Raw genomic sequence first — 27,225 nt, forward strand, 5'->3', positions numbered from 1 at the left:
TGGTATGTACTATTTACTCAGAAACAGAAAAGAGATGAAGATTTCTGTTTGTATGAGGAAAATGATTTTAGCAACCGTCACTAAAATCCATGGCTGTTCCACACAGGACTGTTGAGAGCAATTAACTTCAGTTGGGGGAACAGTGTGCAGTCTCTTGCTGCTTGAGGTATGACACATTCTAACAAGACGATGTAATGCTGGAAGCTGTCATTTTCCCTATGGGATCCGGTAAGCCATGTTTATTACGATCGTAAATAAGGGCTTCACAAGGGCTTATTAAAACTGTAGACTTTTTCTGGGCTAAATCGATTCATTATTAACACATATTTAGCCTTGAGGAATCATTTTATCTGGGTATTTTGATATAATAATATCGGCAGGCACTGTTTTAGACACCTTATTCTTTAGGGGCTTTCCCAAAGCATAAGCAGAGCCTCATTTTCGCGCCGGTGTGGCGCACTTGTTTTTGAGAGGCATGGCATGCAGTCGCATGTGAGAGGAGCTCTGATACTTAGAAAAGACTTTCTGAAGGCGTCATTTGGTATCGTATTCCCCTTTGGGCTTGGTTGGGTCTCAGCAAAGCAGATACCAGGGACTGTAAAGGGGTTAAAGTTCAAAACGGCTCCGGTTCCGTTATTTTAAGGGTTAAAGCTTCCAAATTTGGTGTGCAATACTTTTAAGGCTTTAAGACACTGTGGTGAAAATTTGGTGAATTTTGAACAATTCCTTCATGTTTTTTCGCAATTGCAGTAATAAAGTGTGTTCAGTTTAAAATTTAAAGTGACAGTAACGGTTTTATTTCAAAACGTTTTTTGTACTTTGTTATCAAGTTTATGCCTGTTTAACATGTCTGAACTACCAGATAGACTGTGTTCTGAATGTGGGGAAGCCAGAATTCCTATTCATTTAAATAAATGTGATTTATGTGATAATGATAATGATGCCCAAGATGATTCCTCAAGTGAGGGGAGTAAGCATGGTACTGCATCATTCCCTCCTTCGTCTACACGAGTCTTGCCCACTCAGGAGGCCCCTAGTACATCTAGCGCGCCAATACTCCTTACTATGCAACAATTAACGGCTGTAATGGATAATTCTGTCAAAAACATTTTAGCCAAAATGAACACTTATCAGCGTAAGCGCGGCTGCTCTGTTTTAGATACTGAAGAGCATGACGACGCTGATAATAATATTTCTGAAGGGCCCCTAACCCAGTATGATGGGGCCAGGGAGGTTTTGTCTGAGGGAGAAATTACTGATTCAGGGAACATTTCTCAACAGGCTGAACCTGATGTGATTGCATTTAAATTTAAGTTGGAACATCTCCGCATTCTGCTTAAGGAGGTATTATCCACTCTGGATGATTGTGACAAGTTGGTCATCCCAGAGAAACTTTGTAAAATGGACAAGTTCCTAGAGGTGCCGGGGCTCCCAGAAGCTTTTCCTATACCCAAGCGGGTGGCGGACATTGTTAATAAAGAATGGGAAAGGCCCGGTATTCCTTTCGTCCCTCCCCCCATATTTAAAAAATTGTTTCCTATGGTCGACCCCAGAAAGGACTTATGGCAGACAGTCCCCAAGGTCGAGGGAGCGGTTTCCACTTTAAACAAACGCACCACTATACCCATAGAGGATAGTTGTGCTTTCAAAGATCCTATGGATAAAAAATTAGAAGGTTTGCTTAAAAAGATGTTTGTTCAGCAAGGTTACCTTCTACAACCAATTTCATGCATTGTCCCTGTCGCTACAGCCGCATGTTTCTGGTTCGATGATCTGATAAGAGCGGTCGATAGTGATTCTCCTCCTTTGGAGGAGATTATGGACAGAATCAATGCTCTCAAATTGGCTAATTCTTTCACCCTAGACGCCACTTTGCAATTGGCTAGGTTAGCGGCTAAGAATTCTGGGTTTGCTATTGTGGCGCGCAGAGCGCTTTGGTTGAAATCTTGGTCGGCTGATGCGTCTTCCAAGAACAAGCTACTTAACATTCCTTTCAAGGGGAAAACGCTGTTTGGCCCTGACTTGAAAGAGATTATCTCTGATATCACTGGGGGTAAGGGCCACGCCCTTCCTCAGGATCGGCCTTTCAAGGCAAAAAATAAACCTAATTTTCGTCCCTTTCGTAGAAACGGACCAGCCCAAGGTGCTACGTCCTCTAAGCAAGAGGGTAATACTTCTCAAGCCAAGCCAGCTTGGAGACCAATGCAAGGCTGGAACAAGGGAAAGCAGGCCAAGAAACCTGCCACTGCTACCAAGACAGCATGAAATGTTGGCCCCCGATCCGGGACCGGATCTGGTGGGGGGCAGACTCTCTCTCTTCGCTCAGGCTTGGGCAAGAGATGTTCTGGATCCTTGGGCGCTAGAAATAGTCTACCAAGGTTATCTTCTGGAATTCAAGGGACTTCCCCCAAGGGGGAGGTTCCACAGGTCTCAGTTGTCTTCAGACCACATAAAAAGACAGGCATTCTTACATTGTGTAGAAGACCTGTTAAAAATGGGAGTGAGTCATCCTGTTCCATTAAGAGAACAAGGGATGGGGTTCTACTCCAATCTGTTCATAGTTCCCAAAAAAGAGGGAACGTTCAGACCAATCTTAGATCTCAAGATCTTAAACAAGTTTCTCAAGGTTCCATCGTTCAAGATGGAAACCATTCGAACTATTCTTCCTTCCATCCAGGAAGGTCAATTCATGACCACGGTGGATTTAAAGGATGCGTATCTACATATTCCTATCCACAAGGAACATCATCGGTTCCTAAGGTTCGCATTCCTGGACAAACATTACCAATTCGTGGCGCTTCCTTTCGGATTAGCCACTGCTCCAAGGATTTTCACAAAGGTACTAGGGTCCCTTCTAGCTGTGCTAAGACCAAGGGGCATTGCTGTAGTACCTTACTTGGACGACATTCTGATTCAAGCGTCGTCCCTTCCTCAAGCAAAGGCTCACACGGACATTGTCCTGGTCTTTCTCAGATCTCACGGGTGGAAAGTGAACGTGGAAAAGAGTTCTCTATCCCCGTCAACAAGGGTTCCCTTCTTGGGAACAATAATAGACTCCTTAGAAATGAGGATTTTTCTGACAGAGGCCAGAAAAACAAAGCTTCTAGACTCTTGTCGGATACTTCATTCCGTTCCTCTTCCTTCCATAGCTCAGTGCATGGAAGTGATCGGGTTGATGGTAGCGGCAATGGACATAGTTCCTTTTGCGCGCATTCATCTAAGACCATTACAACTGTGCATGCTCAGTCAGTGGAATGGGGACTATACAGACTTGTCTCCGAAGATACAAGTAAATCAGAGGACCAGGGACTCACTCCGTTGGTGGCTGTCCCTGGACAACCTGTCACAAGGGATGACATTCCGCAGACCAGAGTGGGTCATTGTCACGACCGACGCCAGTCTGATGGGCTGGGGCGCGGTCTGGGGATCCCTGAAAGCTCAGGGTCTTTGGTCTCGGGAAGAATCTCTTCTACCGATAAATATTCTGGAACGGAGAGCGATATTCAATGCTCTCAAGGCTTGGCCTCAGCTAGCGAGGGCCAAGTTCATACGGTTTCAATCAGACAACATGACAACTGTTGCGTACATCAACCATCAGGGGGGAACAAGGAGTTCCCTAGCGATGGAAGAAGTGACCAAAATCATTCTATGGGCGGAGTCTCACTCCTGCCACCTGTCTGCTATCCACATCCCAGGAGTGGAAAATTGGGAAGCGGATTTTCTGAGTCGTCAGACATTGCATCCGGGGGAGTGGGAACTCCATCCGGAAATCTTTGCCCAAGTCACTCAGCTGTGGGGCATTCCAGACATGGATCTGATGGCCTCTCGTCAGAACTTCAAAGTTCCTTGCTACGGGTCCAGATCCAGGGATCCCAAGGCGGCTCTAGTGGATGCACTAGTAGCACCTTGGACCTTCAAGCTAGCTTATGTGTTCCCGCCGTTTCCTCTCATCCCCAGGCTGGTAGCCAGGATCAATCAGGAGAGGGCGTCGGTGATCTTGATAGCTCCTGCGTGGCCACGCAGGACTTGGTATGCAGATCTGGTGAATATGTCATCGGCTCCACCTTGGAAGCTACCTTTGAGACGAGACCTTCTTGTTCAGGGTCCGTTCGAACATCCGAATCTGGTTTCACTCCAGCTGACTGCTTGGAGATTGAACGCTTGATTTTATCGAAGCGAGGGTTCTCAGATTCTGTTATTGATACTCTTGTTCAGGCCAGAAAGCCTGTAACTAGAAAGATTTACCACAAAATTTGGAAAAAATATATCTGTTGGTGTGAATCTAAAGGATTCTCTTGGGACAAGGTTAAGATTCCTAGGATTCTATCCTTCCTTCAAGAAGGATTGGAAAAAGGATTATCTGCAAGTTCCCTGAAGGGACAGATTTCTGCCTTGTCGGTGTTACTTCACAAAAAACTGGCTGCTGTGCCAGATGTTCAAGCCTTTGTTCAGGCTCTGGTTAGAATTAAGCCTGTTTACAAACCTTTGACTCCTCCTTGGAGTCTCAATTTAGTTCTTTCAGTTCTTCAGGGGGTTCCGTTTGAACCCTTGCATTCCGTTGATATTAAGTTATTATCTTGGAAAGTTTTGTTTTTAGTTGCAATTTCTTCTGCTAGAAGAGTTTCAGAATTATCTGCTCTGCAGTGTTCTCCTCCTTATCTGGTGTTCCATGCAGATAAGGTGGTTTTACGTACTAAACCTGGTTTTCTTCCAAAAGTTGTTTCTAACAAAAACATTAACCAGGAGATTATCGTACCTTCTCTGTGTCCGAAACCAGTTTCAAAGAAGGAACGTTTGTTGCACAATTTGGATGTTGTTCGCGCTCTAAAATTCTATTTAGATGCTACAAAGGATTTTAGACAAACATCTTCCTTGTTTGTTGTTTATTCTGGTAAAAGGAGAGGTCAAAAAGCAACTTCTACCTCTCTCTCTTTTTGGATTAAAAGCATCATCAGATTGGCTTACGAGACTGCCGGACGGCAGCCTCCCGAAAGAATCACAGCTCATTCCACTAGGGCTGTGGCTTCCACATGGGCCTTCAAGAACGAGGCTTCTGTTGATCAGATATGTAGGGCAGCGACTTGGTCTTCACTGCACACTTTTACCAAATTTTACAAGTTTGATACTTTTGCTTCTTCTGAGGCTATTTTTGGGAGAAAGGTTTTGCAAGCCGTGGTGCCTTCCATTTAGGTGACCTGATTTGCTCCCTCCCTTCATCCGTGTCCTAAAGCTTTGGTATTGGTTCCCACAAGTAAGGATGACGCCGTGGACCGGACACACCTATGTTGGAGAAAACAGAATTTATGTTTACCTGATAAATTACTTTCTCCAACGGTGTGTCCGGTCCACGGCCCGCCCTGGTTTTTTTAATCAGGTCTGATAATTTATTTTCTTTAACTACAGTCACCACGGTACCATATGGTTTCTCCTATGCAAATATTCCTCCTTAACGTCGGTCGAATGACTGGGGTAGGCGGAGCCTAGGAGGGATCATGTGACCAGCTTTGCTGGGCTCTTTGCCATTTCCTGTTGGGGAAGAGAATATCCCACAAGTAAGGATGACGCCGTGGACCGGACACACCGTTGGAGAAAGTAATTTATCAGGTAAACATAAATTCTGTTTTCCTTATTTGGACGATATCTTGGTACTTGCTCAGTCTTTACATTTAGCAGAATCTCATACGAATCGACTTGTGTCGTTTCTTCGAGAACATGGTTGGAGGATCAATTTACCAAAGAGTTCGTTGATTCCTCAGACAAGGGTAACCTTTTAAGGTTTCCAGATAGATTCAGTGTCCATGACTCTGTCGCTGACGGACAAGAGACGTCGGAAATTTGTCTCAGCCTGTAGAAACCTTCAGTCTCAATCATTCCCTTCGGTAGCCTTATGCATGGAAATTCTAGGTCTTATGACTGCTGCATCGGACGCGATCCCCTTTGCTCGTTTTCACATGCGACCTCTTCAGCTCTGTATGCTGAACCAGTGGTGCAGGGATTATACAAAGATATCACAATTAATATCTTTAAAACCGATTGTATGACACTCTCTGACGTGGTGGACAGACCACCATCGTTTAGTTCAGGGGGCTTCTTTTGTTCTCCCGACCTGGACTGTGATCTCAACAGATGCAAGTCTGACAGGTTGGGGAGCTCTATGGGGGTCTCTGACAGCACAAGGGGTTTGGGAATCTCAGGAGGCGAGATTACCAATCAACATTTTGGAACTCCGTGCGATTTTCAGAACTCTTCAGTCGTGGCCTCTTCTAAAGAGAGAATTGTTCATTTGTTTTCAGACGGACAATGTCACAACCGTGGCATATGTCAATCATCAAGGAGGGACTCACAGTCCTCTGGCTATGAAAGAAGTATCTCGAATACTTGTATGGGCGGAATCCAGCTCCTGTCTAATTTCTGCGGTTCATATCCCAGGTATAGACAATTGGGAAGCGGATTATCTCAGCCGCCAAACATTACATCCGGGCGAATGGTCTCTTCACCCAGAGGTATTTCTTCAGATTGTCCAAATGTGGGGACTTCCAGAAATAGATCTGATGGCTTGTCATCTAAACAAGAAACTTCCCAGGTATCTGTCCAGATCCAGGGATCCTCAGGCGGAAACAGTGGATGCATTGTCACTTCCTTGGAAGTATCATCCTGCCTATATCTTTCCACCTCTAGTTCTTCTTCCAAGAGTGATTTCCAAGATTCTAAAGGAGCATTTGTTTGTTCTGCTGGTGGCTCCAGCATGGCCTCACAGGTTTTGGTATGCGGATCTTGTCCGGATGGCTACTTGCCAACCGTGGTCTCTTCCGTTAAGGCCAGACCTTCTATCGCAGGGTTCTTTTTTCCATCAGGATCTCAAATCCTTAAATTTGAAGGTATGGAGATTGAACGCTTGATTCTCAGTCATAGAGGTTTCTCTGACTCCGTAATTAATACTATGTTACAGGCTCGTAAATCTGTATCTAGAAAGATATATTATCGAGTCAGGAAGGCTTACATTTCTTGGTGTTCTTCTCATCATTTTTCTTGGCATTCTTTTAGAATTCCTAGAATTTTACAGTTTCTTCAGGATGGTTTGGATAAAGGTTTGTCTGCAAGTTACTTGAAAGGACAAATCTCTGCTCTTTCTGTTCTTTTTCACAGAAAGATTGCTAATCTTCCTGATATTCATTGTTTTGTTCAGGCTCTGGTTCGTATAAAACCTGTCATTAAGTCAATTTCTCCTCCTTTGAGTTTGAATTTGGTTCTGGGGGCTCTTCAAGCTCCTCCGTTTGAACCTATGCATTCGCTGGATATTAAATTACTTTCTTGGAAAGTTTTGTTTCTTTTGGCCATCTCTTCTGCTAGAAGAGTTTCTGAATTATCTGCTCTTTCTTGTGAGTCTCCTTTTCTGATTTTTTCATCAGGATAAGGCGGTGTTGCGAACTTCATTTAAATTTTTACCTAAGGTTGTGAATTCTAACAACATTAGTAGAGAAATTGTGGTTCCTTCATTGTGTCCTAATCCTAAGAACTCTAAGGAAAGATTGTTGCATTCTTTGGATGTAGTTAGAGCTTTGAAATATTATGTTGAAGCTACTAAAGATTTCCGAAAGACTTCTAGTCTATTTATTATCTTTTCTGGTTCTAGGAAAGGTCAGAAGGCTTCTGCCATTTCTTTGGCATCTTGGTTAAAGTCTTTGATTCATCATGCTTATGTGGAGTCGGGTAGAACTCCGCCTCAAAGGATTACAGCTCATTCGACTAGGTCAGTCTCTACTTCCTGGGCATTTAGGAATGAAGCTTCGGTTGATCAGATTTGCAAAGGAGCAACTTGGTCTTCTTTGCATACTTTTACTAAATTCTATAATTTTGATGTGTTTTCTTCTTCTGAAGCAGTCTTTGGAAGAAAAGTACTTCAGGCAGCTGTTTCAGTTTGATTCTTCTGCTTATAATTTCAGTTTTTTTCATTATATGATTTAAACTTTGTTTTGGGGTGTGGATTATTTTTCAGCGGAATTGGCTGTCTTTATTTTATCCCTCCCTCTCTAGTGACTCTTGTGTGGAAGATCCACATCTTGGGTATTCATTATCCCATACGTCACTAGCTCATGGACTCTTGCTAATTACATGAAAGAAAATATAATTTATGTAAGAACTTACCTGATAAATTCATTTATTTCATATTCGCAAGAGTCCATGAGGCCCACCCTTTTTGAGGTGGTTATGATTTTTTTGTATAAAGCACAATTATTCCAATTCCTTATTTTTTATGCTTTCGCACTTTTTTCTTATCACCCCACTTCTTGGCTATTCGTTAAACTGATTAAAATGCCTATTTATAGGCATTTTGAGGTTTGGGAAACTTTGTCCCTCCTGGTAGGAATGTATATCCCATACGTCACTAGCTCATGGACTCTTGCTAATATGAAAGAAATGAATTTATCAGGTAAGTTCTTACATAAATTATGTTTTTTAGTCTTTCTTTCTACCCCAACTTTATTAACTTGCTTTCTTCAACCTCTTTCTCAGTCTCATTAATTAATGCTTCACATAAATGGCTTGTATCCCTTAACTTATCTGCCCTTTTCTCTCTTTGATTTCCGTGGTGTACCACCTTTAGAAATTATATCAGAGTGAATAAAAGGGAATGCATCTTAGAAATTTTCAGCTGCAGGCTCTAGATGTTTTACTGTGGTTTGCTTATTTTGTGTAAGACTCTTGAAACCTGGGAAATTTCGTCCCAATACCAGAGAATAGGGCAACCTGGGGACTACAGCTGCCTCAATTTTTATAGGCCTTCCAAGGAATTTTATTTCAATAGCAACAGTAGCAGCAACAGTAGCATATTCTACTTTAGTTCCATGTACACACAACACGCACACCCTTTTCCCGGGTAGTACTTGTATAGGTTTGACTAGACTCTCAAACTAAATTAATATGGTCTTTTCATTTAGCTGTACACGTACACTGAATACACTTGTTTTCACTTATTCCCCCATTAAGCACACAAGGCCACAAACGTTTTTATCTACAGAAGCATATCCAAATTTAATGGCTTTTTGAAGTTGTGGACAAAGAGAATGATGTGTCTTAATTGCCCACACTCAAAGCAGGTAACTGAAACTATCATTCTGCAGTTCTTTCCGGGGCTCATTATTCTTTGAGCCAAACTGAATTCCTTTAGGTTGCCTGGTCCAGTTCACCAGTTCCTGAAGTCCACTAGTTCTCCAATTCTTTATATCCTGGTGTTGTTTCACCTTTGGGCTTCTTGGAGAGGAAGATTTTACTTCACTCACAGCAATATAACACTCTACCATAGCCACCATCTCATCATAGGTAGTGGGGTTATTTTGCCACACCCACTGGAGTAGTCCATTTTGTAAAGCTTGCAAAGACTGGTCCAACACCAGGGTCTCTCTAATTTGTGAACAAATCAATATATGGTGGCTATGTGTATGTAAGCCCACTATAGTGGTACCTACACATGAACAAATAGCCACTAGGGGGCGCTCTCAGGTGTAATACATATACTCAAAATTGAAAATTAATACAAGATCATAGGATGTGTGAGTCCTCAAAAGAAACTATAAGCACTCCCAGGCAGCTCTTTCGAGAGAAGGTGGTCAACCTCCCAAAAATGTAGGGAATACAAAACACAAAGGTGACCAAATGGCGTATTACAGTCTCAATGCAGGGATTCAATAAAAAGAATGACCCAGCACAGCAAATACAATAGTGATGGTGTAAGATAGAAGAACACTTACAAAACAATTGCACCTCCAGGTGCAATAAGAGCATGATGAGACTTCACAGTAGCCCAGCTGACTGTCACTCCAGGCAACTACAGGAATCACTCCAAAGGTCCCAAATATCAAAAAGTTAACATTTATTAAAAACAACAGCGATGCGTTTCTCAGCCAAAAACAAAGGCTGTTTCTTCAGGCTTAAACAATTTAACATATAACACTTGCTATATAAATCCATGTATGTCCCATTACGAGTCCATAAGTAATTAGGGGCACCTGTGTAGACTAAGAGTTCTGCCCCTTTATTTGGTAACCATGGGGTTTATAAACAAACTCACAATATATACAAAGAAAACCCATAAAAAGGAAAAATAAACATCTAAATGTTTTACAGATATACAGTACGTACGTACATGTGTATAATAATAAAAATCCTATGTAGCGATCATAAACTCTCCTTTGAGCCTGAAGAAACAGCCTTTGTTTTTGGCTGAAAAACGCCTTGCTGTTGTTTTTAATAAATGTTTAATTTTTAATATACTTGCTGTTGCCTATTGCTACTTGGGACCTTTGGAGCGATTCCTGTAGTTGCCTGGAGTGACAGTCAGCTGGGCTACTGTGAAGTCTCATCCTGCTCTTATTGTACCTGGAGATGCAATTGTTTTGTAAGTGTTCTTCTTACATCATCACTATTGTATTTGCTGTGCGGGGCCATGTGGTTTTCTGTTCTCTCCTCATAGGAAGACTCATTCCCATTCACCTTGGACGCTTTTGCACTGGGGATAGTTAACTGGGCAGCTACAAAGTTCCAGCATCCACTTGTGAGTTGAACTTAATTATTTTTATTGTATCACTGCATTGAGACTGCACTACGCCATTTGGCACCTTTGTGTTTTGTATTCCCTACAGATGTCCATTTTTGGGAGGCTGACCACCTCTCCAGAGAGCTGCCTGGGAGTGCTTATAATTTTTTTGGGGGACTCACATCCTATGATCTTGTATTAATTTTCAATTTTGTGTATATGTATTACACATTTGTGTTTTGTAATCTCTATAATTTGTGCTGGTGTAGAGTTTTCTGGGGTCAGCCATTTCTTTGCCAAATGTATCAAGTCAAATAACTGGGCTATTGGGCCTTCTGCTGCTGATATGGCCAATTGTGATATCTGATACACTAGCCATGGTCAGGATTTCTGTTATAGTCATTTGCTCCCCCCTCTTCCAGATCAAAGTGAGCCCTTTGTGCCTCTCCTAGTTGAAATGGTGAAAGTATTCCAGCCAACTTTGCACATGGCCACTGCTCTCAAGTGGCATTTTTTTTCAAAAGCAAAGAGGTAAGCTTCCAGATCATGTTGCAGAGTCATCTTTTGCAGATACTGACTTGCTTGGACAGTCCTGGTATCACTGCGCTGGTCTCCTTTCCTGGCCTTTGAGAGACTGTCCATTATCCCTTTAAAGGGACACTGTACCCAAAAATTTTCTTTCGTGATTCAGATTGAGCATGAAATTTTAAGCAACTTTCTAATTTACTCCTATTTACAAATTTTCTTCATTCTCTTGGTATCTTTATTTGAAATGCAAGAATGTAAGTTTAGATGCCGGCCCATTTTTGGTGAACAACCTGGGTTGTCCTTGCTGATTGGTGGATAAATTCATTCACCAATAAAAAAGTGCTGTCCAAAGTACTGAAACCAAAAAAAAGCTTAGATGCCTTCTTTTTCAAATAATGATAGCAAGAGAACAAAGAAAAATTGATAATAGGAGTAAATTAGAAAGTTGCTTAAAATTGCATGCTCTTTCTGAATTACAAAATAAAAAAATTGGGTACAGTGTCCCTTTAAGCATAATGCGGTCAGTGTTTTGTGCCTCTATTACTGCTCCAAGTTGTACGGACAGTAAACGGTTACTTTCTTGCTGAGCTTTTTTTGTTTCATGCTGCACTGCCGTGGCTTGTAACAGGGCTTTTACAATCTCCTCCAATTTTGCAGACACTAAAACTTTTATATCTATATTTATTTTAGTGGACTCTGTATATATTCACAATCACATACATACTTACAAAGTCACACAAATAGTCACACAAACACCTGCATTCCCACACACAAAAAAACTGTATAAAAATTGCTCTTTTTTTGTATTTAGATAAACATCACTGTGCCTTGCAGTGGCCTATGTTAGAGGATGACCATAAATAATGTGCACAAAGTGCACAGTAGTACTCAGTGTACTAGCATGACAGCTAAGTGCCACATACCTTCTCCTGAAACTCTTCTAACCTCACAGCGACCTAGCACATCAGAACAAAGTACTGTTTAACCCATACTTGTTTCACACACACACACACACACACACAACTTAGGGGTGGGAATTGGCAACTAACAAGGAGGAGATCTAGAGCCATGCAGATAAGGAGAGGTTGTTTGTATGCTTTTGACAGAAATACCTCCCATTTCTTCCCTCCTTTTCCCTGTGTGTGAGTATGTGGAGATCAGTTTGACTACCTTAACTTTTTTCTTTTATTGCTACTGAGGTTCCACCTATAATGTCAGGTCGCCATTTGGGCTGGTAACTTAAAAATTTAAATTTCCCCACGAGATCTAGCGACTGGACCGGTCTATTCATATGCACTGTATATATGTGTGTGTGTGTGTATATGTATATATATTTATGTAGATTATATATATATATATGTGTATATATTTATGTAGATTATATATATATATATATATATATATATATATATATATATATATATATATATATATATATATATAATATATAAACAATTTGCTCCCCGTTATATCCCTAAATGTAATCCAGTTTAGGGAACATACTGCCCACAAGATATTGTTTATTGTGCTTTTTGTGCACAGTACCTGCTAAAAATGAATCTTTCAGAATTACAAAGTGACTAATGATTTTCTGTTTTCTGCAAAAAAGGAAAACCTTCATTCTTTTACCAAAGATGCACTTAAACTTATTGAGAAGGATCTGCCATTCGAATCTTTGCAAGTTCAAGAAAAGGTTGCTAAAGAAATATTTCAGCATAATGTGTAAGTATATTATTTTTAGTTATTAACTTCTGATACGGTAACAACTACTATAAAATGAATGTACCAAATGAGAAGTGTGTATTAAATAGCCATTCCCTGTGCTAACTAGGTGCAGAAAGGTCATTATGAGTTTTTATTTACTCCTGAAAGGAAAAACATTTCCGACACTATACAAAATTGCCAGTAAAGCATAAGCCAAAACTAATTTATTTCCATTCATATAGTTTTTCTTCCCCCCAAGTTTGCCGGCAGTCTGTGCTTTTAAGACAGATTCAGGCTTTATAAAGATGTTCATAAATATAAAAATCTTGTTACATAAGTGCTTTTAGTATTTAAAGTATGCTATCCCTCAAAAGTAAGTTGGGTTATTTTTTTAAAAGCATTGATGATAAATAGGAACATAAATGCCTCTTGCTTTTGTGTAAAAATAAAATATGCTACCTTGTGAGGCCAAAAAGAAAAGTCTGTTACCTAGGTGCTCATCAAAATGCTGAAAATCAAATATCTGGGGCAAGTTGCAGTATTTTGAAGAAAACTTAGGTAACAGCTTTTCTTTTACAAAGATATGACAAGTCCACGGATTTCATCCTTGTGGGATATTAAAGTGAATGTCAAGTTTTCAACTCCTGAAGCCTCCTAACACTACTTTAGCACTTCGCTATTCCAACAGCTAACTTTTTAAAATAAATATATAAACAATTTCTATTATAGTTTAAAAAACAACTTAGCTCTGGTTTGAGATGGAACTCCTCCCATCCAGCACTTCCTTGAAAGCGCGCACCCGTGGAGCTCTTACTATGCGCCCTTACTATGCGCATGCGTTCAAAACCGATGTATACAATTTGCGCATGCGTTAAAAGCATACAACAACATTTACAGAAAAGCGGACAACAACATTTATTTTAGTTTTTTTACTAAACATAATTGAAACGTGTTATGGACATTTGCAAGTCAGTATCGATTGTTTTAGCATCCGAAACAAATCAGTAAAAGTTAAAGCGCAACACCCAGAATAAGCAGGCAGCGCTATTGCTAGATGATTATATGACTTTTATGTACATGATAGGCTCTCATGATCTACTACCGCAGGGCTTCTGATACAGTGATGTGAAAGAGATAATGATATCTACTTGATGACGTTTATTAGATCCATTTAGTCTATAAGCCGGAAGTATGTGTTTCCGACGTTTCCAGGGCAACGGGCAGCTGCAGCTTTGTGCTGACGTCACCAGAATTCCTCAACCCCTCCAATATGGCAACTGAGCTCAGAAAGTGACAGCGCTGCCCGACGAGATGTCCTTATCTGACGGGGAGCCCTACACCGGGGAGCGCTGGGCTCCGGTTGGTGCAGTGGCTGAAGATGCCGAGGAGCAGGCCTCAAACCTGGCGGATGTGCTGAAGGGTGAGGTCGGTGGTAGGTCTGTTGGTCTGCTAGCGGGGACCGGGGAGATGGCAGAGAAGCTGAGAAAGCTGGAGGAAGAGCAGGACCTGCTCAACTCGTCGCTGCTGGCCCTTACATCTCACTTCGATCAGGTGCAGTTCCGAATAAAACAGATTGTGCGGGCGGAGGGCAGTGAGAAAGAGAGTATGCTGGCGGAGCTGGAGGATTTCGCATTCAAGGGTTGCCCTCTTCTGTATATACCCCATGACAGGGAGCCTATTGTGTTAAATCCCTCGGCAGGCAGAGCTGACAGAATAGTCTACGAGACACGCATGCTCTATCGATACAACATAGACTATGTTGTATCGATAGAGCATGCGTGTCTCGTGGACGCGCATTGCTTCCAAAAAGGAGATTCTCATGTAACGCATGCGCAGAAGAAGTGCATGACGTTGGAAAAAAGGGGCTGGACGCCACAGGGTGGAAAACACTATTGGAAATCCTTGATGTCAATCAACCACAAAAAAAGGAACTAAATGGCGGGTGGAGGAAGCGCGATTGAAAAAACAATAGTATAAAGTATTTTTCAACTTTCAATTTTAAGACCTGCAAAAACGATGAATGAAAGTCCCCCTAAATTGTTTTGATTTAACATATGGCGTAAACAGGTATGGTTGAGTTGACATTCATTTCTCCAACATAGGTGTGTCCGGTCCACGGCGTCATCCTTACTTGTGGGATATTCTCTTCCCCAACAGGAAATGGCAAAGAGCCCAGCAAAGCTGGTCACATGATCCCTCCTAGGCTCCGCCTTCCCCAGTCATTCTCTTTGCCGTTGTACAGGCAACATCTCCACGGAGATGGCTTAGAGTTTTTTAGTGTTTAACTGTAGTTTTTATTATTCAATCAAGAGTTTGTTATTTTAAAATAGTGCTGGTATGTACTATTTACTCTGAAACAGAAAAGAGATGAAGATTTCTGTTTGTAAGAGGAAAATGATTTTAGCAACCGTTACTAAAATCGATGGCTGTTCCACACAGGACTGTTGAGAGGAATTAACTTCAGTTGGGGGAACAGTGAGCAGACTTTTGCTGCTTGAGGTATGACACATTCTAACAAGACGATGTAATGCTGGAAGCTGTCATTTTCCCTATGGGATCCGGTAAGCCATTTTATTACAGACAGTAAATAAGGGCTTCACAAGGGCTTTTTAAGACTGTAGACATTTTCTGGGCTAAATCGATTTATATATAAACATATTTTATACTCCATAGCCTTGAGGAATTATTTTAATCTTGGGAATTTTGTAAAATAACCGGCAGGCACTGTATTGGACACCTTATTCTCTAGGGGCTTTCCCTAATCATAGGCAGAGTCTCATTTTCGCGCCTGTATTGCGCACTTGTTTTTGAGAAGCATGACATGCAGATGCATGTGTGAGGAGCTCTGATACATAGAAAAGACTTTCTGAAGGCGTCATTTGGTATCGTATTCCCCTTTGGGCTTGGTTGGGTGTCAGCAAAGCAGATACCAGGGACTGTAAAGGGGTTAAATATAAAAACGGCTCCGGTTCCGTTATTTTAAGGGTTAAAGCTTCCAAATTTGGTGTGCAATACTTTTAAGGCTTTAAGACACTGTGGTGAAATTTTGGTGAATTTTGAACAATTCCTTCATACTTTTTCGCAATTGCAGTAATAAAGTGTGTTCAGTTTAAAATTTAAAGTGACAGTAACGGTTTTATTTTAAAACGTTTTTTGTACTTTGTTATCAAGTTTATGCCTGTTTAACATGTCTGAACTGCCAGATAGACTGTGTTCTGAATGTGGGGAAGCCAAGGTCCCTTCTCATTTAAATAGATGTGATTTATGTGACACAAAATTTAGAGAAAATGATGCCCAAGATGATTCCTCAAGTGAGGGGAGTAAGCATGGTACTGCATCATCCCCTCCTTCGTCTACACCAGTCTTGCCCACACAAGAGGCCCCTAGTACATCTAGCGCGCCAATACTCCTTACTATGCAACAATTAACGGCTGTAATGGATAATTCTATCAAAAACATTTTAGCCAAAATGCCCACTTATCAGCGAAAGCGCGACTGCTCTGTTTTAGAAAATACTGAAGATCATGAGGACGTTGATGATATTGTTCCTGAAGGGCCCCTACACCAGTCTGAGGGGGCCAGGGAGGTTTTGTCTGAGGGAGAAATTTCAGATTCAGGGAAAATTTCTCAACAAGCTGAACCTGATGTGATTACATTTAAATTTAAGTTGGAACATCTCCGCGCTCTGCTTAAGGAGGTGTTATCCACTCTGGATGATTGTGAGAATTTGGTCATCCCAGAGAAACTATGTAAAATGGACAAGTTCCTAGAGGTCCCGGGGCCCCCCGAAGCTTTTCCTATACCCAAGCGGGTGGCGGACATTGTAAATAAAGAATGGGAAAGGCCCGGTATACCTTTCGTCCCTCCCCCCATATTTAAAAAATTGTTTCCTATGGTCGACCCCAGAAAGGACTTATGGCAGACAGTCCCCAAGGTCGAGGGGGCGGTTTCTACTCTAAACAAACGCACCACTATACCCATAGAAGATAGTTGTGCTTTCAAAGATCCTATGGATAAAAAATTAGAAGGTTTGCTTAAAAAGATGTTTGTTCAGCAAGGTTACCTTCTACGACCAATTTCATGCATTGTCCCTGTCACTACAGCCGCGTGTTTCTGGTTCGATGAGCTAGAAAAGGCGATCACTAGTAATTCTCCTTCTTATGAGAAGATTATGGACAGAATCCGTGCTCTTAAATTGGCTAATTCTTTCACCCTAGACGCCACTTTGCAATTGGCTAGGTTAGCGGCGAAAAATTCTGGGTTTGCTATTGTGGCGCGCAGAGCGCTTTGGTTAAAATCTTGGTCAGCGGATGCGTCTTCCAAGAACAAATTGCTTAACATTCCTTTCAAGGGGAAAACGCTGTTTGGCCCTGACTTGAAAGAGATTATCTCTGATATCACTGGGGGCAAGGGCCACGCCCTTCCTCAGGATAGGTCTTTCAAGGCCAAAAATAAACCTAATTTTCGTCCCTTTCGTAGAAACGGACCAGCCCCAAGTGCTACGTCCTCTAAGCAAGAGGGTAATACTTCTCAAGCCAAGCCAGCCTGGAGACCAATGCAAGGCTGGAACAAGGGAAAGCAGGCCAAGAAACCTGCCACTGCTACCAAGACAGCATGAGATGTTGGCCCCCGATCCGGGACCGGATCTGGTGGGGGGCAGACTCTCTCTCTTCGCTCAGGCTTGGGCAAGAGATGTTCTGGATCCTTGGGCGCTAGAAATAGTCTCCCAAGGTTATCTTCTGGAATTCAAAGGGCTTCCCCCAAGGGGGAGGTTCCACAGGTCTCAATTGTCTTCAGACCACATAAAAAAACAGGCATTCTTACATTGTGTAGAAGACCTGTTAAAAATGGGAGTGATTCATCCTGTTCCATTAGGAGAACAAGGGATGGGGTTCTACTCCAATCTGTTCGTAGTTCCCAAAAAAGAGGGAACGTTCAGACCAATCTTAGATCTCAAGATCCTAAACAAGTTTCTCAAGGTTCCATCGTTCAAAATGGAAACCATTCGAACAATTCTTCCTTCCATCCAGGAAGGTCAATTCATGACCACGGTGGATTTAAAGGATGCGTATCTACATATTCCTATCCACAAGGAACATCATCGGTTCCTAAGGTTCGCATTCCTGGACAAGCATTACCAGTTCGTGGCACTTCCGTTCGGATTAGCCACTGCTCCAAGGATTTTCACAAAGGTACTAGGGTCCCTTCTAGCGGTGCTAAGACCAAGGGGCATTGCAGTAGTACCTTACTTGGACGACATTCTGATTCAAGCGTCGTCCCTTCCTCTAGCAAAGGCTCACACGGACATTGTCCTGGCCTTTCTCAGATCTCACGGATGGAAAGTGAACGTAGAAAAGGGTTCTCTATCTCCGTCAACGAGGGTTCCCTTCTTGGGAACAATAATAGACTCCTTAGAAATGAGGATTTTTCTGACAGAGGCCAGAAAAACAAAACTTCTAAACTCTTGTCAAATACTTCATTCCGTTCCTCTTCCTTCCATAGCGCAGTGCATGGAAGTAATAGGTTTGATGGTAGCGGCAATGGACATAGTTCCTTTCGCGCGCATTCATCTAAGACCATTACAACTGTGCATGCTCAGTCAGTGGAATGGGGACTATACAGACTTGTCTCCGACGATACAAGTAAATCAGAGGACCAGAGATTCACTCCGTTGGTGGCTGTCCCTGGACAACCTGTCACAGGGGATGAGCTTCCGCAGACCAGAGTGGGTCATTGTCACGACCGACGCCAGTCTGATGGGCTGGGGCGCGGTCTGGGGACTCCTGAAAGCTCAGGGTCTTTGGTCTCGGGAAGAATCTCTTCTACCGATAAATATTCTGGAACTGAGAGCGATACTCAATGCTCTCAAGGCTTGGCCTCAGCTAGCAAAGGCCAAGTTCATACGGTTTCAATCAGACAACATGACGACTGTTGCGTACATCAACCATCAGGGGGGAACAAGGAGTTCCCTGGCGATGGAAGAAGTGACCAAAATCATTCAATGGGCGGAGACTCACTCCTGCCACTTGTCTGCAATCCACATCCCAGGAGTGGAAAATTGGGAAGCGGATTTTATGAGTCGTCAGACATTCCATCCGGGGGAGTGGGAACTCCATCCGGATATCTTTGCCCAAATAACTCAATTATGGGGCATTCCAGACATGGATCTGATGGCGTCTCGTCAGAACTTCAAGGTTCCTTGCTACGGGTCCAGATCCAGGGATCCCAAGGCGACTCTAGTAGATGCACTAGTAGCACCTTGGACCTTCAACCTAGCTTATGTATTCCCACCGTTTCCTCTCATCCCCAGGCTGGTAGCCAGGATCAATCAGGAGAGGGCATCGGTGATCTTGATAGCTCCTGCGTGGCCACGCAGGACTTGGTATGCAGACCTGGTGAATATGTCATCGGCTCCACCATGGAAGCTACCTTTGAGACGAGACCTTCTTGTTCAAGGTCCGTTCGAACATCCGAATCTGGTCTCACTCCAGCTGACTGCTTGGAGATTGAACGCTTGATCTTATCAAAGCGAGGGTTCTCAGATTCTGTTATTGATACTCTTGTTCAGGCCAGAAAGCCTGTAACTAGAAAAATTTACCACAAAATATGGAAAAAATATATCTGTTGGCGTGAATCTAAAGGATTCCCTTGGGACAAGGTAAAAATTCCTAAGATTCTATCCTTTCTTCAAGATGGATTGGAGAAAGGATTATCTGCAAGTTCCTTGAAGGGACAGATTTCTGCCTTGTCTGTGTTACTTCACAAAAAGCTGGCAGCTGTGCCAGATGTTCAAGCCTTTGTTCAGGCTCTGGTTAGAATCAAGCCTGTTTACAAACCTTTGACTCCTCCCTGGAGTCTCAATTTAGTTCTTTCAGTTCTTCAGGGGGTTCCGTTTGAACCCTTACATTCCGTTGATATTAAGTTATTATCTTGGAAAGTTTTGTTTTTGGTTGCAATTTCTTCTGCTAGAAGAGTTTCAGAATTATCTGCTCTGCAGTGTTCTCCTCCTTATCTGGTGTTCCATGCAGATAAGGTGGTTTTACGTACTAAACCTGGTTTTCTTCCGAAAGTTGTTTCTAACAAAAACATTAACCAGGAGATAGTCGTGCCTTCTTTGTGTCCGAATCCAGTTTCAAAGAAGGAACGTTTGTTGCACAATTTGGATGTTGTTCGCGCTCTAAAATTCTATTTAGATGCTACAAAGGATTTTAGACAAACATCTTCCTTGTTTGTTGTTTATTCTGGTAAAAGGAGAGGTCAAAAAGCAACTTCTACCTCTCTCTCTTTTTGGATTAAAAGCATCATCAGATTGGCTTATGAGACTGCCGGACGGCAGCCTCCTGAAAGAATCACAGCTCATTCCACTAGGGCTGTGGCTTCCACATGGGCCTTCAAGAACGAGGCTTCTGTTGATCAGATATGTAAGGCAGCGACTTGGTCTTCACTGCACACTTTTACCAAATTTTACAAGTTTGATACTTTTGCTTCTTCTGAGGCTATTTTTGGGAGAAAGGTTTTGCAAGCCGTGGTGCCTTCCATTTAGGTGACCTGATTTGCTCCCTCCCTTCATCCGTGTCCTAAAGCTTTGGTATTGGTTCCCACAAGTAAGGATGACGCCGTGGACCGGACACACCAATGTTGGAGAAAACAGAATTTATGTTTACCTGATAAATTACTTTCTCCAACGGTGTGTCCGGTCCACGGCCCGCCCTGGTTTTTTAATCAGGTCTGATAATTTATTTTCTTTAACTACAGTCACCACGGTATCATATGATTTCTCCTATGCAAATATTCCTCCTTTACGTCGGTCGAATGACTGGGGAAGGCGGAGCCTAGGAGGGATCATGTGACCAGCTTTGCTGGGCTCTTTGCCATTTCCTGTTGGGGAAGAGAATATCCCACAAGTAAGGATGACGCCGTGGACCGGACACACCGTTGGAGAAAGTAATTTATCAGGTAAACATAAATTCTGTTTTTAACCTCCTGCTAACACGAAGTGGCAAAGAGCACCACAGCAGAGCTGTATATATAGCCCCTCCCTTCCCCTCCACCCTCAGTCATTCTCTTTGCCTGTGTTATATTAGGAAGACATGGTAAAGTGAGGTGTTAGTTTAGTTTATTCAATCAAGAAGTTTTTTATTTTAAATGGTACCGGTGCGTACTATTTTCCTCAGGGCGATATAGAAGAAGATTTCTGCCCGGAGGTTTGATGATCTTAGCATTTGTAACTAAGATCCACGCTGGTTCCCACAAGACTTCTGAAGGTAACCATGAGACATCTTTAGTGTGGAGACCGGTTTCATGCTACAAGCAGCATTAATGTATGTGCACCCTTTTTTTCTGAGGAGACTTGGTGTATCAGAACTGGCTGGCATTATTTCCCTGTATGGGAATGGGGTAAGCAGTAAAACCTATTTTAATAAGAGGGGTGTTACTGGAGTCCCTATTTTATATTTATCATTAGTTGATATTTGGGCATTATGTGACATGGGAGACAATATAAAAAACGATGTTTTATGTTTTTTATTTTTGCCACTTTAAACTTATTGGTTTTATGCTTGAGGGTTGTATTGTGTGTGTATTTTTACTTTAGTGCTAAACTACATTTCCATGCGGTGTTGTTTGGGCCTACTCCGACTTTTGACCTTAAGGGGCGGAGCCTATTTTGGCACAATTTCTTCAGGCTTAGCAGCAGCAAACAGTAACTCGTTGGCTCCTGGACTGTGTAGCTGGTCTGAAGGGTTGGAAACTTGATTCAAAGTACCCTGGGGGCAGGTAGGCGCCACAGCAGAGCTGTGGCGAGGTGCAGAGTGTATTTCTTTCATGTAATTAGCAAGAGTCCATGAGCTAGTGACGTATGGGATATACATTCCTACCAGGAGGGGCAAAGTTTCCCAAACCTCAAAATGCCTATAAATACACCCCTCACCACACCCACAAATCAGTTTTTACAAACTTTGCCTCCTATGGAGGTGGTGAAGTAAGTTTGTGCTAGATTCTACGTTGATATGCGCTCTGCAGCAGGTTGGAGCCCGGTTTTCCTCTCAGTGTGCAGTGAATGTCAGAGGGATGTGAGGAGAGTATTGCTTATTTGAATGCAGTGATCTCCTTCTACGGGGTCTATTTCATAGGTTCTCTGTTATCGGTCGTAGAGATTCATCTCTTACCTCCCTTTTCAGATCGACGATATACTCTTATATATACCATTTCCTCTACTGATTCTCGTTTCAGTACTGGTTTGGCTTTCTACTACATGTAGATGAGTGTCCTGGGGTAAGTAAGTCTTATTTTCTGTGACACTCTAAGCTATGGTTGGGCACTTTTATATAAAGTTCTAAATATATGTATTCAAACATTTATTTGCCTTGATTCAGGATGTTCAACGTTCCTTATTTCAGACAGTCAGTTTCATATTTGGGATAATGCATATGAATAAATCCATTTTTTTCTTACCTTAAAAAATTGACTTTTCCCTGTGGGCTGTTAGGCTTGCGGGGGCTGAAAATGCTTCATTTTATTGCGTCATTCTTGGCGCGGACTTTTTTAGCGCAAATTTTTTTTCTGTTTCCGGCGTCATATGTGTCGCCGGAAGTTGCGTCATTTTTTACGTGCTTTTGCGCCAAAAGTGTCGGCGTTCCGGATGTGGCGTCATTTTTGGCGCCAAAAGCATTTAGGCGCCAAATAATGTGGGCGTCTTTTTTGGCGCTAAAAAAATATGGGCGTCACTATTGTCTCCACATTATTTAAGTCTCATTATTTTGTGCTTCTGGTTGCTAGAAGCTTATTCACTGGCATTTTTTTCCCATTCCTGAAACTGTCATTTAAGGAATTTGATCAATTTTGCTTTATATGTTGTTTTTTCTATTACATATTGCAAGATGTCCCACGTTGAAGCTGAGTCAGAAGATACTTCTGGAAAATCGCTGCCTGGTGCTGGAGCTACCAAAGCTAAGTGTATCTGCTGTAAACTTTTGGTATCTGTTCCTCCAGCTGTTGTTTGTACTGTTTGTCATGACAAACTTGCTAATGCAGATAATATTTCCATTAGTACTGTTACATTACCTGTTGCTGTTCCGTCAACATCTAATATTCAGAGTGTTCCTGATAACATAAGAGATTTTGTTTCTAAATCCATTAAGAAGGCTATGTCTGTTATTCCTCCTTCTAGTAAACGTAAAAAGTCTTTTAAAACTTCTCATTTTTCAGATGAATTTTTAAATGAACATCATCATTCTGATACTGATATTTGTTCTTCTGATTCAGAGGATTCTGTCTCAGAGGTTGATGCTGATAAATCTTCATATTTATTTAAAATGGAATTTATTCGTTCTTTACTTAAAGAAGTCCTAATTGCATTAGAAATTGAGGATTCTAGTCCTCTTGATACTAAATCTAAACGTTTAGATAAGGTTTTTAAATCTCCTGTAGTTATTCCAGAAGTATTTCCTGTCCCTGGTGCTATTTCTGAAGTAATTTCCAGGGAATGGAATAATTTGGGTAATTCTTTTACTCCTTCTAAACGTTTTAAGCAATTATATCCTGTGCCATCTGACAGATTAGAATTTTGGGACAAAATCCCTAAGGTTGATGGGGCTGTCTCTACTCTTGCTAAGCGTACTACTATTCCTACGGCAGATGGTACTTCCTTTAAAGATCCTTTAGATAGGAAAATTGAATCCTTTCTAAGAAAAGCTTACTTGTGTTCAGGTAATCTTCTTAGACCTGCTATATCTTTAGCGGATGTTGCTGCTGCTTCAACTTTTTGGTTAGAAGCTTTAGCGCAACAAGTAACAGATCATAATTCTCATAGCATTATTATTCTTCTACAACATGCTAATAATTTTATTTGTGATGCCATCTTTGATATCATTAGAGTTGATGTCAGGTATATGTCTCTAGCTATCTTAGCTAGAAGAGCTTTATGGCTTAAAACTTGGAATGCTGATATGTCTTCTAAGTCTACTCTGCTTTCCCTTTCTTTCCAGGGTAATAAATTATTTGGTTCTCAGTTGGATTCTATTATCTCAACTGTTACTGGAGGGAAAGGAACTTTTTTACCACAGGATAAAAAATCTAAAGGTAAATTTAGGTCTAATAATCGTTTTCGTTCCTTTCGTCACAACAAGGAACAAAAGCCTGATCCTTCATCCTCAGGAGCGGTATCAGTTTGGAAACCATCTCCAGTCTGGAATAAATCCAAGCCTTTTAGAAAACCAAAGCCAGCTCCCAAGTCCACATGAAGGTGCGGCCCTCATTCCAGCTCAGCTGGTAGGGGGCAGATTACGTTTTTTCAAAGAAATTTGGTTCAATTCCGTTCACAATCTCTGGATTCAGAACATTGTTTCAGAAGGGTACAGAATTGGCTTCAAGATAAGGCCTCCTGCAAAGAGATTTTTTCTTTCCCGTGTCCCAGTAAACCTAGCGAAGGCTCAAGCATTTCTGAAATGTGTTTCAGATCTAGAGTTGGCTGGAGTAATTATACCAGTTCCAGTTCTGGAACAGGGGCTGGGGTTTCATTCAAATCTCTTCATTGTACCAAAGAAGGAGAATTCCTTCAGACCAGTTCTGGATCTAAAAATATTGAATCGTTATGTAAGGATACCAACATTCAAGATGGTAACTATAAGGACTATCCTGCCTTTTGTTCAGCAAGAGCATTATATGTCCACAATAGATTTACAGGATGCATATCTGCATATTCCGATTCATCCAGATCACTTTCAGTTTCTGAGATTCTCTTTCCTAGACAAGCATTACCAGTTTGTGGCTCTACCGTTTGGCCTAGCTACAGCTCCAAGAATTTTTACAAAGGTTCTCGGTGCCCTTCTGTCTGTAATCAGAGAACAGGGTATTGTGGTATTTCCTTATTTGGACGATATCTTGGTACTTGCTCAGTCTTCACATTTAGCAGAATCTCATACGAATCGACTTGTGGTGTTTCTTCAAGATCATGGTTGGAGGATCAATTTACCAAAAAGTTCATTGATTCCTCAGACAAGGGTAACCTTTTAAGTTTCCAGATAGATTCATTGTCCATGACTCTGTCACTAACGGACAAGAGACGTCTAAAATTGATATCAGCTTGTCGAAACCTTCAGTCACAATCATTCCCTTTGGTAGCTTTATGCATGGAAATTCTAGGTCTTATGACTGCAGCATCGGACGCGATCCCCTTTGCTCGTTTTCACATGCGACCTCTTCAGCTCTGTATGCTGAACCAGTGGTGCAGGGATTACCCAAAGATATCTCAATTAATATCTTTAACACCGATTGTACGACACACTCTGATGTGGTGGACAGATCACCATCGTTTAGTTCAGGGGGCTTCTTTTGTTCTTCCCACCTGGACTGTAATTTCAACAGATGCAAGTCTGACAGGTTGGGGAGCTGTTTGGGGGTCTCTGACAGCACAAGGGGTTTGGGAATCTCAGGAGGTGAGATTACCGATCAATATTTTGGAACTCCGTGCAATTTTCAGAGGTCTTCAGTCATGGCCTCTTCTAAAGAGAGAATCGTTCATTTGTTTTCAGACAATGTCACAACTGTGGCATACATCAATCATCAAGGAGGGACTCACAGTCCTCTGGCTATGAAGGAAGTATCTCGAATTCTGGTATGGGCGGAATCCAGCTCCTGTCTAGTTTCTGCGGTTCCTATCCCAGGTATAGACAATTGGGAAGCGGATTATCTCAGCCGCCAAACGTTACATCCGGGCGAATGGTCTCTTCACCCAGAGGTATTTCTTCAGATTGTTCAAATGTGGGGACTTCCAGAAATAGATCTGATGGCCTCTCATCTAAACAAGAAACTTCCCAGGTATCTGTCCAGATCCAGGGATCCTCAAGCGGAAGCAGTGGATGCATTGTCACTTCATTGGAAGTATCATCCTGCCTATATCTTTCCGCCTCTAGTTCTTCTTCCAAGAGTAATCTCCAAGATTCTGAAGGAATGCTCGTTTGTTCTGCTGGTAGCTCCAGCATGGCCTCACAGGTTTTGGTATGTTGATCTTGTCCGGATGGCCTCTTGCCAACCGTGTACTCTTCCGTTAAGACCAGACCTTTTGTCGCAAGGTCCTTTTTCCATCAGGATCTCAAATCCTTAAATTTAAAGGTATGGAGATTGAACGCTTGATTCTTAGTCAAAGAGGTTTCTCTGACTCTTTGATTAATACTATGTTACAGGCTCGTAAATCTGTATCTAGGGAGATATATTATAGAGTCTGGAAGACTTATATTTCTTGGTGTCTTTCTCATCATTTTTCCAGGCATTCTTTTAGAATTCCGAGAATTTTACAGTTTCTTCAGGATGGTTTGGATAAAGGTTTGTCTGCAAGTTCCTTGAAAGGACAAATCTCTGCTCTTTCTGTTCTTTTTCACAGAAAGATTGCTAATCTTCCTGATATTCATTGTTTTGTACAAGCTTTGGTTCGTATAAAACCTTTCATTAAGTCAATTTCTCCTCCTTGGAGTTTGAATTTGGTTCTGGGGGCTCTTCAAGCTCCTCCGTTTGAACCTATGCATTCATTGGACATCAAATTACTTTCTTGGAAAGTTTTGTTCCTTTTGGCCATCTCTTCTGCCAGACGAGTTTCTGAATTATCTGCTCTTTCTTGTGAGTCTCCTTTTCTGATTTTTCATCAGGATAAGGCGGTGTTGCGAACTTCTTTAAAATTTTTACCTAAGGTTGTGAATTCTAACAACATTAGTAGAGAAATTGTGGTTCCTTCATTGTGTCCTAATCCTAAGAATTCTAAGGAGAGATCATTGCATTCTTTGGATGTAGTTAGAGCTTTGAAATATTATGTTGAAGCTACTAAGAATTTCCGAAAGACTTCTAGTCTATTTGTTATCTTTTCCGGTTCTAGGAAAGGTCAGAAGGCCTCTGCCATTTCTTTGGCATCTTGGTTGAAATCTTTAATTCATCATGCTTATGTCGAGTCGGGTAAAACTCCGCCTCAAAGGATTACAGCTCATTCTACTAGGTCAGTTTCTACTTCTTGGGCGTTTAGGAATGATGCTTCGGTTGATCAGATTTGCAAAGCAGCAACTTGGTCTTCTTTGCATACTTTTACTAAATTCTACAATTTTGATGTGTTTTCTTCTTCTGAAGCTGTTTTTGGTAGAAAAGTACTCCAGGCAGCTGTTTCAGTTTGAATCTTCTGCTTATAATTTCAGTTTTTTTCATTTAATCTTTATTTTGGGTGTGGATTATTTTTCAGCGGAATTGGCTGTCTTTATTTTATCCCTCCCTCTCTTGTGACTCTTGCGTGGAAAGATCCACATTTTGGGTAGTCATTATCCCATACGTCACTAGCTCATGGACTCTTGCTAATTACATGAAAGAAAACATAATTTATGTAAGAACTTACCTGATAAATTCATTTCTTTCATATTAGCAAGAGTCCATGAGGCCCACCCTTTTTTGTGGTGGTTATGATTTTTTTGTATAAAGCACAATTA

The 27,225-nt window shown here is 41.7% G+C and overlaps 1 protein-coding gene across 1 annotated transcript in view; it reads left to right on the top strand.

Annotated features, from left to right (window-relative positions):
- MRPL39 (mitochondrial ribosomal protein L39) overlaps positions 1 to 27,225 on the top strand; it is a 328,194-nt gene that overhangs the window by 242,538 nt on the left and 58,431 nt on the right. Inside the window, exon 6 of the mRNA XM_053706005.1 lies at positions 12,672 to 12,784. Within this exon, the coding sequence (XP_053561980.1) occupies positions 12,672 to 12,784 (113 nt within the window). The remainder of the gene's footprint in view (positions 1 to 12,671; positions 12,785 to 27,225) is intronic.

This window comes from Bombina bombina, chromosome 3 (assembly GCF_027579735.1).
Source record: "Bombina bombina isolate aBomBom1 chromosome 3, aBomBom1.pri, whole genome shotgun sequence".
NCBI classification, from domain to species: Eukaryota; Metazoa; Chordata; class Amphibia; order Anura; family Bombinatoridae; genus Bombina; species Bombina bombina.